General features: G+C 37.1%; 1 protein-coding gene across 3 annotated transcripts in view; it reads left to right on the top strand.

The window, feature by feature from the left end:
• The window catches only part of ASXL3 (ASXL transcriptional regulator 3), a 163,491-nt gene that overhangs the window by 96,902 nt on the left and 48,047 nt on the right, over positions 1–18,542 (top strand). For 2 of the 3 annotated variants that reach the window (XM_067014949.1, XM_067014947.1), the window contains one exon: positions 3,967–4,130. The exons of the other annotated variant lie outside the window; for it this stretch is intronic. In XM_067014949.1, coding sequence (XP_066871050.1) covers positions 3,967–4,130 — 164 coding nt within the window. The remainder of the gene's footprint in view (positions 1–3,966; positions 4,131–18,542) is intronic. 3 annotated transcript variants of the gene reach the window in all.

The raw sequence follows: 18,542 nt of genomic DNA, 5'->3' as shown, positions 1-18,542 counted from the left end.
AACTGAAGAGCTTTCTTTACGTATTCACTGGAATAAGTATAAAATGAGTGGTGGGAGAGTTCCTTGATGTATTGGTAAAATTCGTCTTTAGAGATATTTGTAATATGTGCTGTGCATGTATGTGGGGAAGGAGGGAGTGTCTATATATTTTACAAAAGTTTTCACAAATTTATTGAGGTTTGCTATTTTTAATATAATTTGAAAATTTGCAAACTTGAAATACTTTATGTCTTCAAAGATATTGGCTAAAGTCATAGTAGTATGATTTTTATGCATATTATACTTCTTAAAATCAAATTTTAATTATAATTGTATTTGCCTTGTATATCTATACTGTATCGCAAATTATGTGCCTACCTTTCATTCCTATTCATGTTTATTTATGCCGTCTCTCACTAGATTTATACCTATTTTATTAGTCTTAATAAAAATATCCTTTTTCTGTTCTTGATTGTCTTCATTGTTCTTTTCTATTTCATGAATGTCTACTCTTATTCTTTACAATCTTTCTCCTTTCTTCTTTCGCCAGTTTTTATTCTATAGTTCATTCATTAACTTCTTGATTTGCACACTTAACTCTTGAATTTTCAATATTTCTTCTACTCTTGAATATATACAATTTATTTTTAGAACAAATTCAGCTGCATTTTACAAATTTTGGCATTATCATTTAGAATGTAAATATTTTGTAATTTCCATTACAAAACATTTCTTTAACTTATGAGGTACTTAGAAGTGTACTTCCGAATGTCCAAATATATAATGAGTGTGGGAAGATTGGAGAGTTGCTATGTTTCTGTTATTGATATCTAATTTTACTTCTTTGTGGATAGAGAGATGAGGTTTTATATTATTCTTCAGTATTGTTGAGAGTCAGTGGTCAGTTTGGGGGTTTTTTTTGTTGTTTTTTTGTTTTCTTTACTGTTTCCTGAGTGCTGACCCAAAAATTGCTTTCTCTTAAGGGCTCAGTGCAGTGTCCTATGTTAAATTCATTGGTTTAAGATTGATTATTGAGTTTTTAAAGTCCTTGGTATTCATAAGACAAGTTTTTTGCTTGTTATCTCAATGTCTGGTAAAATATGTTCAGATGTTCCACTGGCATTATGTAGTACCAATTTATCTTTTTAATTCTCTCAATTTTAAATTTTGAATGCTATGCTGTTAAAATGGATGCAGGCTCTAGGTCATTGTATCTTTCCAGTGAATTATTCCTTTTATACTCAAGGAATTACTTTCTTATCCCCAATAAGGTTTTTTTTACCTTTGTTTATCTTTGATGTTAATATTGTAGTATTGCTTTTTTTGTTGTTTTGAATGTCTGCCTGGTATTTCTTAGTTTATCTCCTCATTTTCCTCTGTTCCATGTGATTTTTATTTTAAGTATATCTCTTGTAAAGCAGCATATAATCAGATTATGCTACTTTTAAAATCTAATATGAAATCCATTTGTATATTTTTTTACTGTGTTGGGGACTTAATCAAAAAATTTTTTTCTCCTTTTATGCCTTCATGTGATTGAGTTTTCCTTCCATGAATTTATTTGGAAGGTATAAGTCTTTTCCATTTCTCCCATTGACTATCTATAGAGTTTTTGGATAGAATGTCCTATAAATATCAATTAAGTCCATCTTGTTTAATGTATCATGTAAAGCTTGTGTTTCCTTATTTATTTTCATTTTGGATGATCTGTCCATTGGTGAAAGTGGGGTGTTAAAGTCCCCTACTATGATTATGTTACTCTCGATTTCCCCTTTTACAGCTGTTAGCATTTGCCTTATGTATCGAGGTGCTCCTGTGTTGGGTGCATAAATATTTACAATTGTTAAACCTTCTTCTTGGATTGATCCCTTGCATGCAAATGGAAATCAGCTCAGACAAAATAGACTTTAAAATAAAGACTCCTACAAGAAACAAAGAAGGACACTACCGATAGAGTTTTAACAAAGTAAAGAACTAACAGTATCTCTCCTGTTTCCAAACAGTGCCAGGGTTATATGGTGTTCTCATTTCAATCACATCTTCCCATCTCTCGTGCAATTGCTGTCTCCTGTTTTGTTTTGTTTTGTTTTTACATTTTGTTTTAATTCTCATTAGTTGTTAGTATTATTTTTCACTGTTAATGTTTATTTGGAGTTACTCATGTCTGTTAATCTTTTAGTTTGTCATTGCTTCTGCAACCCACTCATTCCTTCTTTGAGTTAATTTCTTTATTTGTTAAGAACATCCACTAGTACTTTTTCAGCAAGATTCTCTAAGGGGTAGTTTCCATTTTGGATACTGAAAATATTCTTATATCATTACTATCATTGCCATTTAAAGGGACTTTATTATTAACAAAATTCTAGATCGATGCTTCTTTTCTTTTGGCCCTTTGAAGATATTTCATTGTCATCTGTAATTTATTGATGATAAGGTTCCTGTGTCTTATTGTGATCCCTTTGGAGGTAATCTATTTTTGTTCAAAACTGTTTTAAGGTATTCTTTTTATTTTTGATGTTATGCTATTTCAACACATCGGATGGAGGAATGGGTATTTATCCTTTTTGAGATTTGGTATGTTGCTTTATATGAGGACTCTTGTCATTTTTTCAGTTCTAAAACTTTCAGACATTAGCTCTTCAAATATTGCCTCTCTGCCACTTGCTGTGTTTTTTCATTCTCAAACTCCTGTAAATGTGCATCCTGACTGCTTATTCCATTCCCTTTATTTTTTCTCTATCCTGCTTTTTTGACTCATCATTTTTAATGCTGCATTCTAGATATTTTCAACTCTATATTTATTCAATAGTTATTTCATTGTACCCATGGAATATTTAAAAACAATTTTAAACTAAATTTTCATTTCTAGAAGTTCTATCTGTTTCTGTTTCAAATCTGCCTATTTTTAAAATTACAGTGTCCTGTTTTTTCATAATGAGTTTATTTCCTTTTTTGTTTCTATTGTTTAAAACAAGGGACAGCAAGTTTTTCTGTTAGGGGCCAGAGAGTAAACGCTGTAGGCTTTGCGAGTCATGCGATTTCTGTCACAACTATTCAACTCAGCATTGTAGTGGGAAGGCACATCTAGACAGTAGCTAAACAATTGGGCATGCCTAAGTTCCAGTAAAACTTTATTTACCAGCAGCCACTGGACTGGATATAGTTCTTGGGCAATAAATTTGCTGACCCTTGATTTAAATCACACTCTATTAAAATCACATTCAAGTGATTCTCTTAACTCAAGCAATTGAGAGTGATAATTCTTCAGTTTGATGCATCAGCTGACCATCCCTTGTGGTGGATTGTTCCCTTGTGTGTCATAATTTCAAATTGTGGGCTCTATATACAGCCGTCTGTTGGATGTCATTGTACCTGAGTTGTAGAATTATCCTACAAAGCATACTGGCATTTCAGGCCTCACAGCTAATATTTTTATAAAGGATTGCTGTCTTAAGGTATTACCCTTAAATTACCCTGAATAGGAATCTTCTGAAATATCCCGTGCTTAGTGCTGTGCATGACACTCGGGGAGCACACAGCTATCAGCTATAATGCTCTCATTATCTCTGTTAAAACTAACAGCACTCTTATTGTTATCATTGATCCTAGGTCTTATAGAATCTACAAAACCTGTAGTTATTACCATTTATGCTCCTAAAGTTTTTGAGGATTCTGATTAATTGGAAGACCATAATTAAAATACTTCTTTATCTAGACCTGGTGCTACTTTGAGTTAAAAATACAGATGGTATTGAGTGAAGTAGACATGAAAATTAAAGACAACTAAGGCAAGATAGAAACCCAAAGAAACTTTGGAGATTTCGTTCTGAAATATCATCCTTAAAAGAGATAGAATTAAATACATTATCAAATATCTATCTATATATATATATCTATATATATATAGTCAGTATACATATGTGTGTGTACAGGTGTATGTTTTTCCCAATCTATAGTGAATTCATACCTCTTGCTTATTTATCACAGGACACTTGAAATGGACCAAAGCTGAGGATATTGACATAGAAACCCCGGGATCTATTCTTGTCAACACTAACTTGAGGGCATTAATAAATAAACATACGTTTGCTTCCTTACCTCAGCATTTTCAACAATACCTCCTGCTTTTGCTCCCAGAAGTGGATAGGCAGGTAAGTAGAAGTTTCAGACATTTGGTATTAGTCACCAGTTATATTATTATGAACTGGCAGGTCTGTTATCGAAGATGACTGATACATGGATGGATAGTTTTCTAATAATCTAGTATATTTGTGTAATTTATATACTTAAATGCTAGCATTGGTGTGTTTGCTTAATCTGCCTAAACAGACTCATTTTTCATTATCACTAGCGAGCAAATTCAAATTTTAAAATACAGCATATTGCCATAGAGTGAAAACAACAGACCTACCCACATTGGGAAGGAAAAACAAAGAAATCAAACGTTCTATTATCAAATAAATCTTTGAAGTAGCTTCCCCTTTGCCGTGAGGGAATATTGAAGTGCAGCAATAAAAAGCCAGGGTTTCCAAGAAATTATGTAAATATTTCCATTCTCAATTCTTTCCAAAAACCATTTAAAATTTATGTTTGTATTTGGCTTCTGAAAGTCTATCATCGTGAATATGATTGCCTATAAATACTCACCTTTTATCTTTTTTTTAAGTATAACTAAAAATGCTTTAAGTGTATTTTTGTATTTTTTTAAAAGCCTCTAAAATAAGGAAATACAAATATAGACTCATAATAGCAGCATCAATCATCTTCTAAAGCTGTTTCCTTTGAAGAGAAAAAAAAATATTTCATCACGTAAACTTTTATTAAATTTCACAAAACTATTACATTTCCTTGTGATTCTCATTTCAATAAATTTTGACACTGTATATAGTTTCCAGTTGATGGACATAATGTGCATGTGTTTATGAATTTGCATCTCAAAATGATAGGTACATCCATAAATTGAAATGGGCAAGATTGATTCAATATTTCCATATTATTTTGAATAAATTTTCTTAGCTTTTTATTTGATTCTGTTTTCTCCTAACTTACCCGCCCTTTCATACATACTTAAAATTTGATAAGCTGCTGTCTTCTATCATTCTTATGTATCTCTTTGGTGGAGATTATTGTTCATATTTAGAAAAATACTATTTTTATTTCGAGTACATTTTTGTTTGAAAATTAGTTCAGTATTTACTGTGAATATAATACATGTTTGGTGCTTTGGAATAGTGGAAATATCTATTAGTAAGTGCCTATTGCATGTTTATTGAATCAATGATTAAATACACTCTAGTTGGATACAGAAGCTATATTCCTGAATAATGAAGATATGAGGTAGAAACAGGTAAGCTTAGGGGAGAAAGCACAAAGTAAATTGAGCTTTTATATGCAGAAGGGAAAAAATCAGAGACAAATATAAGATCCTTGAATTGGACCTAGAGGGATAGGCAGAATTTGAATAAAATAGATGGAGATGTTCTTTTATGTGAAAGATTCAAAGATACAAAATCAAAAGCTAATTTTGTGGGAGTCTGGATTATAGGAACAACAGTGCAAATGAGTCTGGAAAGACAAATTAGAAGTCAATTTTGGAAGATACCTTGAGAATGAGGCTAAAGAGTTCTAAACAGTGTTCACGCTGTGTTTGCAGTGCAAAGACACCGAGGGCTTTTGAACAGAGCTAAAATGTAATAAGATCACTGCTTTTTAAGAAAATTATTCTGGCAATACTGAAAAGGGAATGTTAGAGATGGGAAGCATGAAAGTGTTGTTAGAAAGCAATTTTAGTTATTCCAAAAGGCAGAATGAGGGCTTCAATTTGGAGAATAGCATTGAACTTGAAGAGGAGTAGGACCATGCAGTCACCTTCCTCATCACCACCATCATCATTAGCACCATCATCCAGTGGTGGCAATTTTACATTTTGTCAAATAACACTTGAAGCAAGGTATAGGGAGAAGCCACTGATCATTCTTGGGTTTCAAGCTGGTGTGACTGAGGATTGAGTTCAGGTGTTTAGAAAAACTTTATTTTTTGGCAGGGGGAGGTGGATTTATTAGCTACGTGACTATTGCCTGCACTTCAACATATGTGTGGTTTGTCTTGTTTACAGTTGTACCTCCAGCTCCTGGAATAAGATTTGGCATATATAAAGTACTCAAATCTTTTTGGAAAGAAGAAATGACAGATTGGATTAGCCAAATAACCCAGGAGGCAGTCTCAATAAGCCTAATACTGAATTCAATCTGTAGCAGTTTCTGTTACTCAAGTTTTTCCAGTCACTGTGAGAAATATAAATGATTAAGGCACGATACCTGTTCTCAAAGAACATGTAGTCCATTGGGAAGTCATTTATTCAAGAACTACTTACTGAGCATGTATTATGTGCTGCATATACTCTGCTAAATACAGAGGCTTCAGGAATGAATCTTCCAGAGGAATAACAGACAGAGGAGAAAGACAAGCTCATGCTGAAATACAGTTTCCTCTTTACTAGGAAAGAAGTCTGATAACTGTATAGATCTATACCAAATTTAGTATAAGACCAGGCAGAGTAACATAAATGTCAAACAGAAATATAAAGTCCTTAGAAGGCACAAAGGATGAAGAACTTTAATCTGAAAGTAGTATTGGAGAAGATTTTACGGTGGAACAGATACTTAACTTGAACCTTGAAGGACTAATAGGTGTTTTGTAAGTAGAGCCAAGGGAAAGTGAATTTTACAGAGGGAGAGCTTGTCATTTACAAAGACTTGCTGTGTGTGTGGTAGGATGCTGGTCTAAAGGGTAATATGGTCTAAACCTCGATGACCCTGGTTGCAGATTAAGCTCTTTTAACTTTTTCTGAAACCAGTGGGCACCATCAGAGATTTCTCAAATGAGAAACAGCATACATAAAATAATTTAAATAAATATTTTAGTGCCTGGACGTAGGGCAGGAGAAGAAGATCCAAAGGATAAATAAAATATTGCCATTATTTTCTCTTAGGAGCCAGTAGCTCTGTAAAAAATGTTTTGGAGAGGCAGAAAGATAAGACCCAGGGAGACTGGGTAAGAGACAGTCACAGTAGTTGAAATAAGAGATAAGAGTCTGACCTTAGACATTGGCCTTGGAAAAGAAAAGAAAGGACTGAATTCCCTGCATGTTTTCAACCCAGAAGAGTGGGAATAAGTGACACTGCCTATGGGATGGTCTGGAAGAAGAAGGTCTGTAGAAGGTCTGGAAGGCAAATGGAGATTTTATTTAGGGTGACTTGGGAGGACAGAAAGGCTCTGTGGGCCTATCAGCATTTGACACCAAGAAGTTTAGAGCTCTTTCTCCGGGCCCTGCTAAAGTTGAGCTCAACCCTATCTCCCAGCAGAAAGGCACAGGCAACTTGATGAAACAACGTTCCAAAACCGGTCTCTTTCACTTCAGTTTATAAAAACTCAAAAGTCGGTGAACATCACCATTTTCTAGGCCAGAATGAGTAGAAAAGGCACGGAAATGTGAATCTGATTACATAGATTTATTTGAGCAAGTGGAAGGTACTGTAATTATGTGAAATCCCCATGAATTTCACTTGTACAAAAGCTTGTTTTCACGTATTTTTACAAAATTTGACTTTCCCAGTTTTTTCGTTTCCCTCCTTTGACTACCCCAGGTTTCTGCCTGATTTCTCCCCTGAAGCAGTCCTACAGGCTGTCCTATTCTGGGCCAAATGAAGCCAAGGCTTATTTCATTCTTACATCTTTAAAATAAGGGAAGCTAGGTTTCCCATTTACCTTGCCAGTGCCAACTATCATTAAGCCAACCTGTATTTTTTTTTTCTATATTTATACTTTTCTTTCTTTTTCTAGAGGTTTATCTTAGATTACATTTTTTACATGCTTCTAGTTGTTTTATAACATTGTCACCACTAGTTTCATATTTAAGTTTGCTTTCCACACATTATACGGCATGCAGGTAACAGAAAACGGAACTCAAACTGACTTAAATATAAAGGGGATTTATTGGCTCAGGTAATTATAAGATGGAGGTTAGAGTGGGCTTCTTTCTGGTTGCTGGTCCTGGAATTCAGTTATTATCAAGGACCCATTTAACTGTGTTTAATGAATTTATTTAAAAAAACTCTCCCTTGTTGGTACTATTCTAAACCTGAATCCCTTTGTAGTAGGATGGCTACCTGAATCAAAAAATGGGTTATTTGCCTGTTCCTTCACATTCATGGGGAAAATACTTCTGTCCCAGTATTTCAAAGATAAACCTGAGTCACATGAATGATACTGTGTATCAATAGATCACGGTGACTACTTCTTAAACAATGACTCTAGCTGAGGAAGTGGAATATGCAAATTGGTTTAAAGGAACCAGGCCTACTCCTGAATTTTAGAGTGCTTGCCAACTCCTGAAGTAGAATGGTGCACTGTGGAGATGTCAGGAAAACTTTAGAAATCTGGTTTTTAGGAAGTTCTGTTAGAGGCTATGCAATGGAGGGTGGGAGAGAAGTCAACTATCATGTCCACTGTAGTAGGGTAGGTATTGAGTTCGGTTTTCACCACGTTGGGTTGAGATGCTTCTATAAACTATATGAAATGTCCAAAGATGGCTATATATATTCAGGTTTGGGGACTGGTGAAGATGGAATTAGTGATTAAAATTTACATAGATTGTACTGTCAGCTATGGAATTTGATGAGACTGTGAGATATCATGGCCATCCCAAAGGAATACATATATTTGTAAGAAAGTATTAGAAAGGGTATGGGAGGAGCCAGGGAATAGATAGAAAATAGCAAATCCATGAGACATCATCAATGGGGAGGTTATGTACAGGCAAGTGTCTCAGATGGACATTAGGAAGTCACTGGGGAGTAAGTGGGACATCTTCTCTTTGTTCCTTTAGATCCACCCTCCACCTTCTTTACTCTGCTTTGCTCCAGGAGGCTGTATGTGGAGACTAATCCATGTATGGACTACTGCATCAAGAGAAAGGATGCCTCTGTCTTCCTTTCTTTTTTTTTTTTTTTAATTTTGAAATAATCATAAACTTTCACAAGATTTTAAAGATATATTAAAGAAGAAGTTTCAAGCCTCGTTATCCATCCCACCCCCCGCCCCCAGTATATTATGACTTTAAGCCTTTTTTTTCTACAAACAAGGGCGTCCTCTTGCATAAGCACAGTGCAGCCAATCAAGATCAGGAAGCTAGCACTGATCATTCTCACCGTGTGATCCTTAGACTCTATTCAAGTTTAGCCACCTGTCCCAGTAATGTCACTTTTAGCAACAAGATTCAGTATGGAATCTGTCATTTTATTTAGTTGTCATATCTTCTTAGTCTCCTTCATTCTAGAATAGTTCTTTAGTCATCTCTTGACTTTCATGATTTTGACACTTTTGAAGATTATAAGCTAATGTTAGTTTGTGTCATATTTCCTAGTGATCAGATTCAGATTGTGTACCATTGGGAGGAATACGATAAATGATGCTATATTCTCCTTGCACCTCTGAGGTAGCACACAATTTTGATTTCTCCCAACCATTTGATTAAAATTATCCGCCGAGTTTCTTCAGTGTAAAGTTACTTCTTCCCTCTTTGTAATTAAACAGTATTTTGTGAGGATGTTATTTTAAACTGTGCAAATATCCTGATCTTCAGACTCTCAATTTATCCACTTATTCCTATCTGTATGGTTTCCTTGTTTCCTAGTTTTTCAATAGGTTATTATGCTCAGTTGTCCACATCTGGTCACTAGGAGCCTGTTCAAGCTGGCTCCTGTGTCTTCTGATGTATCTCCATCACTCTTCGAGCACTTCATTACTTTAAAATACAAGGAATTGTTTCAGTCTCATCTTGTACTTTCCCTGTCTCAGCCCTGGAATGAACCCTTTCTCCAAGGAGCCATGGTTCCCTTTAGTGGAAGATGGTATTTAGAAGTCAGTATCTCACGAAACATTTGCTCTTTGCTATTGGGGTGTTGCATCTCCCAGATCTATGACAGACCTAGGAAATATATGTATGTATATATAGGAATGCATACATCCATACATGTGTGTGCATGTATGTGTGTGTGAACACCTCCTTCTGGTGTCCTGGAGATAAGGTACATCTTATAGAAGAAAGAGTATGAGCCTATATATAAACATAGCACAATTTCTGTCTACATTTACTTGTATATGTTCCTCTATATCTTGTAAACCATGAATTCACACTAATACCTTCAACGCTAATCTAATACCCCATAGTTCATTCTAGTTTTCTCCCTTTCCAAAGCTGTTTGACAGTGACAGTGAGAAACTCAGTTTCTATTACCCTTAATATATCTAAGTAGTGGATTAATCCCCTTGTAGGTAACCAGTCTTCCATGTCGGCCAGCATACCTCCCCATGGGGATGGTCTCCTTACTGCCCTGAGGCTCTGACTTTCCATGACGCCCCACGTACCCACCCACCCCGCTGGGGCACCTTCCCCCTCTTCCGGCTTGACCCCTGTCTATTGGAGGAATGAAGCATGGAATAGAGGAGAGATTCCCCCATTCTCCACCTGGCTGTGGTGCAGCCACACTCCCTTCCTTCCTGTCCCTCAAACCTCAGCCTCTGTTCTCTCTCTCAGCCTCTGTGCTTTCTCACAGCTCTGCTAGGGATGTTTTCTCAGCATCATTTACCAAGGTCAGCTCGTTCTTCTCCACCAAGTCTCAATGTCAGCTCCTCATAAAGGCTTTTCTTTCCCCCCTCTTCCATCTAAAGTAGCCTCTCTGGATGTTTTCTGTCTTAGTCATCTATTTATTTCCTTTCCTGCACTTGTCATAGTCTACGATTAACTTGTTTTGGTATTTGTTCATTTGTCTTTCCTCATGAAAATAAACAGCCCCAGGACAGTGGCTCTGTTTCTCCCATTCACTGTGCCTGGCATATAGTAAGTGCTCAGTAAGTGTTTTCCTAGTGAATGAATATAGCCTGGGAAGCCACTGATAAAGCTAGTTTAACATATCTGATAAACATAAGAACTTTTGCCAAAGCCAAAGAGTGAAAAGGAAAGGTCTCATTCATGAGACATTGTATTAGTTTGCTAGGGCTACCATAACAAAATACCACAGACTGGGTGACTTAAAAACAACAATTTATTTTCTCACAGTTCTGGAGGCTGCAAATCCAAGTTCAAGCTGCTAGCATATTTTGATTCTCCCAAGGCTTCTCTACTCGGCTTTTAGACAGCCTCCTTCTCTGTGTGTCCTCACGTGACCTTTTTTTTGCATGCCTGCACCACTAGTGTCCATTTCTCTTCTTATAAAAACACCCCTGGGCTTCCCTGGTCGCGCAGTGGTTGAGCGTCCACATGCCGATGCAGGGGACACGGGTTCGTGCCCCGGTCCGGGAAGATCCCACGTGCCGCGGAGCAGCTGGGCCCGGGAGCCATGGCCGCTGAGCCTGCGCGTCCGGAGCCTGTGCTCCATGGCGGGAGGGGCCACAGCAGTGAGAGGCCTGCGTACCTCAAAAAAAAAAAAAAAAAAAAAACCCTCATATTGGATTGGCCCCCACCTATATGACCTCATTTAATCTTAATTACCTCTTTGAAGGCCATGTCTCCAAATATAGTCACATGGTTAGGGCTTCAAACTTTGAACTTGTGCCGGGGGGCAGTTCTATCCAATACAGGCATTTTAGAAGAAAAATCGTCATGATTTGGTAATTGGATTTGAGGGGGAAGGAAGAATCGAATACCCCTTTTAGGCAGTAAGTATTTATTACGCATTTGAGAGTAGCAAAAGATTGGTATGTTTTTAAAGCTAGGATGGGCTTAAACATGTTTTTGTCCTAAAAATTGAGGCAGTTGGTAGAAGAAATTGAAGATAGAAGAGAGAGGATTTGATTTATGGACGAAAGTCTTAGAAGAGATGGAAAGGAATGGACTCTATTGGTAAAGAAGCTGGTTTAAGAAAAAAAGAAGTGTTGATTTCTGAGATCAGAGAGGAGAGAAGCAGGAAAGAAGGAGTGAAGAAATAATTAAGTGTGAAGAGTATGGTGGAGAGTGAGGGGTTTTCAGCTGGGTGGTGTATTTTTCTGAGAGGCTAGAGAATTAGGGGTTTCACAAGAATTAAAGGCTTTGGAAAGCAGCTTGATGGGTTGTACTGTGGATTCATCCTGGGGAAGAAGTGGCTGCTGAACAGCACTGAGGCCCCATCTGAGTTTAGATGCCAGCAGACACACTTGGTCTACTTCTGTGTTTTCCACCCTGCAGTGCTAAGTATTGGCACATTTAGCTTGGTGCCAGGAGTTGGATTTTGTCAGGGTGTTGGAGATTTACAAAGGAGCTGAAGGATTGTAGGGGACTTGTGAGATGCTTGTTGGGGTGGTTGATTATGGGGTCCAGGCTGGATAGGAAGAAAAGTTAGGTCAGAGGAGCTAGAGTGAGTGGAGGTCTCAGGGAAAGGAAAATGTGGATTAAAGGAAGAAAGCTAGATTTTGAATGAAGAGTCTCAGAATAACACACTTTGAATATGATCAGGTTTGGGTAAACGCATGAGTCAAGTGTCATCTCCTTGGCCACAGCATTTTGGTTCAGAGATCAAATACAAAGAAACAAGAGGCCAGAGCAACATTGGTCAGTGCCAGTGAACAGGCAGAATTGTAGCTAGTTCTTCCTTCAGTCCCCACGTAGGAATACTGGCTTAATAAATTCAGGGCTTGGGTTTATTTCAGATGTGCCTTTTCTGCTTAGCTCTCTGCAAGATGTGCTTGCAGAATTCTTAGAACCTTCTAGATTATACATAACAGATCCCTTCTTTCTTTAAAAATTTGTACTTTATAAATGATGTCTACGTAGAACAATTTTGAGACCTTTTTAAAATATATGGCAGCTGGTGGAATAAATGTCAACTCAAGTGGAGTCTTATTTAGGTTTTTGTTACACTTTCAGGTTGAACGTTACTGATGAATAGGTTGTTGTCATTTCTGTCGTCTGTATCATTTTTAAGTGATGTTCATCTGTTTCTCCATTCGGTGGTGTCAGCCTATCAGGGCTGTCTCTCCAAATACTTATAGGACCATCCCCCAGCTGCTTCTAAATAAATTATGCCTATTATTTTTTTGTCCAAATGGTAATTGCAGCATTTCAATCCACTCTTACTAATCTCCCGATTTGGTTCTGCATTCATATCTGTGTGTCTGTGGTCTGTTAAATGATGGGCCGCTGAAGGATATGTACTATGAAGGATATATACTATGTAGTCTCTTTAAAACCCTATCTAGCTTTGTGCTCTTCAGGTTTTTGAACTCACTGGTAATAATGCACATCATTTTAACTGTGGAGAATGTCATTAAACTAAAATGGAACATTTACACAGTCCCTTTTGCAGAGAATTTCGGACCAGGAAAATGAATGTGTGTGTCAGACATTTTACAGCACATGAGAATGTGATTTATTGATTTCTGATGGCTCTGTTGGCATCAGTGTATATATTTAAAGAGTCACGCAGCCTTTATAAATACAAATGGGAAAGGGCTTTCCATCTTTTTCTTCCATGAAAATAGCTCATACATTTGCAATAACTCAGGCTCCTCTTAGAGATTGCACTATGTACTGTATATGTTGATTTTAAAATTATACCGTTATTTTATTCTACAAATAGCATATACAATGAAATGGCAGTTTACCAAACAGATTATAAAAATTCAAAACTATTAAAGATGTGGAAAAAATACTCATATCTTAAGCCTTTAGGTAAAAGTAAGCACGTACCTGAGATGTAATTATTTTAATGGAACTGACACTGGCTTTTTCCCTGCTTCTGAAAGCATATCTTAAAGTACTTAGGAAATCCAATATTCCTTCCAGCCTAAGTCACTTACTGGTGATAGTAAATCATACATGGCCGAAGATATCCTTGCAGACCACGCCTTGCTATTTCCATCCTCGCCATTTGAGCTTTATGCTCATGCAGGGAAGTGATTTCATCTGGATATTATTCATTTCTTAGCTAACTGGATAGTTAACATCAACTTATGTTTATCAGGATCTGCTTCAGTGTATATCAAATAATGTTTAGACTGGATTGAATTACAAATGTGCAAGTAATTGCACGTAATAGGCAATCCAACAAATGGAGCCTACTCTGTCCCGTGCATAAGGTAGTTAACTGAAGAGCACAAATTTATTTAATCTGGACAACATCCCATTCGGTGCATTAAACCACTTTTTTTCTCCTTTATATTGAATACTAAATGACCACCCCATGGCCTGTGGGAGTGTCTTTGGCCCTGTATGATCACCAGCCATTGGCATATCAGATTAATAAATATTTACTATGGTCATCTAATATTTGCATAACCACCTTTTATTATATAAATTATTTAGTAATATGTGTATGCTTAATTCTTAACTACCAGTTTTTACAGGAATGGAGAATAAGGAACTTTAACCTTGCTTTATCATACAAATGACTAGAATTTGAGAAAAGGAGTCATGCACATGGCAGATTACATATCAGTGCCTCTCCTTTTCATACGGGGCATTGTAATGCCAAGGTCACTGTGGACCATTAGAGACGTGTGTCGTACAAAGACTTACCCTTAAACTAGGCTCGAGAGTAGAAAGAAGAGAACAGATTTCACTTATTAAATCACCTTTAGAACTCATAGTAGTTATCAAACCCTATTTAAAAAATAAAGTTGCCTGAGAAAATATTTTGATTCCATTTGTAAAATTTATTAAAGATCAGTGTAAAGGAATAAAGAATCAATTGTAGGCAGGAAGTAAACAGTCTAATAACGTTTGAACCTCTGGATTAAGGTGGCAGCATACGTCTGCATAGTTAATTTACTTCTCTTCTTCTAGATTCCCATTAAAATGACACTGGCTTTTTCCCATCAGTATATTTCTTTATCAGTCCTGGAAACTGGGGGAAGAATACCATCCAGATTCCAGAAACTGGGAGGGGTTTCTTCTGGAGACAATGAAGGTGAGACTTAGATGGAGCTAAGAGGTGTCCAAAGTGAAAGTGACTCTGCCTGTAGAGAACTCTTTGTGGGATTTCACTGAAAGGGACTGTAGAAATTACCTTAGACAAAACCAGCTGAGTTGTCCGGGCCGGAGGCAAGAGTGGAGTCTTAGGGAGAAACAAATCTCTACCTGGCTCCTGCTCTCCGGAAATGTTCCCTAGGATTTAGTCTCTCAACTGTGGACGTTTACCACTACAGAAAATGTTTCCAGTCTATGCTTGCCTAAGGGGTTGGCTGGTTTTCTATGTCCAAAGGCTGGCTGTTTTGCCAGCTAAGGGGAGGCCTATCCTCACTGATGTATCCTTAAACATGTGGTTAATACCTTTTTTATTACAGAATCAATCGCTACTCCCCACAAGTGCAAACCTTTACTTGGGGAAGCATCCGTGGGGTAAGCATGCACTTTTTCCTTATCTGACCCTGAAAGACTTGTACAGGGCCCAACAGAGTTTCTGAAGAGACCATCTCAATATCCAGTAATGATCCAGCATCTGCTGACCTCCCTGTCTTACGAGGCAAAGACAGATCAATAATGTGACGTAGGAAAGATGTGGCAGTTGAAAAAATAGACCCAGTGTGACAGTTCAGAGAACAAGACCCTCTGTATGTTACTGAAACAGAATAAAAATGATTTCGACAATATCTGTTAGTAAGCTGAAGACGATTGAGGAAAAAGTAGTTGTATTTAAAATAGTAATTGAAGTTTTACAGTGGTCTATGCAACGTGCTAGACATTAGGGATACTATGTTACATGAGATTGTCCTGCGTCTGCTTTCACCGAGCTTATAGTTTAGCAGGAGAAACAACATTGAAGGAGGGAGTGTACAGGAAGACCCTGGGAATATAATTTTCAAGAGGAGAGAGGAAGCTTGTGAGCAGGCATGGAAGTGAGCTTGATGTAGTTAAGGTATAGGCAGGCCTCGGAGATATTTTGGATTCGGTTCCAGACCACCGCTATAAAGTAAATGTTGCAGTAAAGCAAGTCACGTGAACTTGTTAGTTTCCCAGTGCATATAAAAGTATGTTTATACTTAGTATCTTAAGTGCACAACAGCATTATATCCAAAATAACAATGTACATATCTTAATCAAAAAATACTTTATTGCTAAAAAATGCTAACCCTCATCTGAGCCTTTAGAGGGAGCAGTCAGAACCCACACATTTATTAAGTTTACCTTCTTATATGGGTGTGGTTTGTGGTGCCCTGAAACAATTACAATAGTGCCATCAAAGATCACTGGTCACAGATCACCATAACAGACATAATAATAATGGAAGAGTTTGAAATATTGTGAGAATTCCCAAAAATAGGACACAGAGACACAAAGTGAGCAAATGCTGTCAGAAATACGGTGCTGATAGACTTGCTTGATGCATGATTGCCGCAAACTTTCCGTTTGTAAAAAACGCAGTATCTGCGAAGTGGAGTAACAACAAAATGAGATATGCCTGTATTTGTAAATAGCTCAATACTTTGGAACCTTAAGCTGTCTTAGGCAGAACCAGAAGTGTTCAGTCCATGGCAGATTCTTCTCCATCACTGAGGCCAGTGTTTTTCCAGTTTGCCTGGTGAGAACAGACTTTGTGAGTAGTTCTTGCCCAGCCCCTGATTGTTTCCTCCAAGGAGAAGTCCAGAACTTTCTCTATGTGGTGCTCTGGTTCTCTTCTTTGGTCCTATGATTCTCTTCCTGTGAACTATAACTGCCTTGGTTTCCTCTGATACTCAGCTTCAGTGTCTTGTTAGGCCAATAGTTGAATGGGTTGGTGCCATTTACTGGGGTAGGTAAAACTGGAAAAAAGCATGTTTTTAGTTTGGGCCATGTTGCATCTGAGGTGCCTTTGAGAAGTCTGTATGGAAATTTTGAATAAGAAATTGGCTCTATAGGTCTGAAGGTTAGAGTTCTAAGCAGGAGTTTTAAAAAAAAATGGGAACCACCAACCTATAGCTGTTAATTAAGACCATGGATATAAATGACATGTACTATAGAATAGAATGAGAAGAGGGCCCAAGACTTAGGCTTGAGATTTCCATATTTTAATGGCTGAATAAAAGGGATTAAGCTTGCAAATAAACCTGAAAAGTAATGACCAATGAAGTGAGGTAGAGGAAAACCAAGTGTTTGTATCACTGAAATCAAGGGAGTAAATATTTAAGGAGTGAGTGGTTTATATTATTAAGGCTTAAGTATTGAATAGATGATGATGGAGAGGTCACCATCAGATTTCACATGTGTAGTTCACTGGTGGTCTTGACAAGAGCAATTTTGGAGGCATGTTAGGGAAGAAAAACCAGTTAGAAGTGGCTTCAAAAGAGAATGGAAGGAGACAATTTGGATAGACTGCTTCATTTTTTCCCCTTCATGTAAATCTTAGAATTTCTTAGATCTTAGAATTCCTTGTTGAGAAAATTCTTAGATCTAAGAATTTCTTGTTGAGTACCTGGAGGCCATTGTTCTCTTTTAAAATTTTCTATTGTAAATGGGGTCTTTCCTTATGTAATAGAATTATTGTGTATGTGAAAGCTATTTTTTTCTTAGCCATCTTACTCAATTTTTGATAATTTTTCATTGTTTTTCACTTTATGCCCTTGAGTTTTCCAGATAATCATATCACTTACAAATGATGATCATTTTAATTCCTTGTTTCTCATTAGTGTGCTTTTTAGAACCATTTCATTTATTTGATAGTGAGGAAAGCCAGATTGGAATAGGATCAGGGTTGAGTTAAAGAAGAAAGGAAGGAAAAAATAGAGACAGGAATATCTTGTAAGAAATTTGTTATGAAGTGTAAACAGTCATGAGGGTAACTGGAACAGCATGATTGAAGAAGAGAGGTGGGGTTTTGTTTGATTTATTTTTTCATGTGGGGGAGGATTTAGTATGTTTATTGTCAAAGGAATAGAGGACCCATTGAGAGGGAGCAGTTAAATAGTATAAGTAAAAATGGAAATTGGTTGCCTATTATAATGATCTCTTTAAAGGCAGGGGTAGAGAAGGCAGTGATCAGAGCACTGGTGGAGGTGTTCTTTAGAAAGGAAGCAGAGCACCATTTCCAGGAAAACTGGAAGGAAGGAAGAAAGCAGGTGAAGAGGATGGGTGTGACACTTGGTAATAGAAAGTCTAGCGGTTTCCCATCTGATCACCACAGGTTCTTCTTCCCCCTAGAAAAGGTAGAAGTCAAAATCATGGACTGGTAGTGATGGGTATGTTGAGATAGGGAGGATGGTAAAGAGCTTGAGGTGAATGGAGTTTGAAATAGTCACTGAAGAGTGAGAGAGATTGAGTTCACTGAAAGCAGCAGAATAAGCTAGCCTGAGGGTGAGTGATATGTGGCCTGGAGTTGAAGACTTCATTATCAAACCTGTCTGCTTTAAAGAGTGGATTTTTCCAAAAATACTGGTTGTAGAATGGCAAGGTCTACCACGGAATGGGCTTTTGTCATATGGGCATATCCAGATGATGAGAAGGGCAAGAATCATAGGAACATGATGAGCCAGAAAATCTAAACTTGACAAGGAAGGGAATGATGAAAAGAGAGGAACAATGGACTGGGTGAAAGTAAAGTGATGAGTGGACAGCA

This window comes from Kogia breviceps, chromosome 15 (genome assembly GCF_026419965.1).
Source record: "Kogia breviceps isolate mKogBre1 chromosome 15, mKogBre1 haplotype 1, whole genome shotgun sequence".
Classification (NCBI taxonomy): domain Eukaryota; kingdom Metazoa; phylum Chordata; class Mammalia; order Artiodactyla; family Physeteridae; genus Kogia; species Kogia breviceps.
This window is presented reverse-complemented; position numbering and strand designations above follow the sequence as displayed.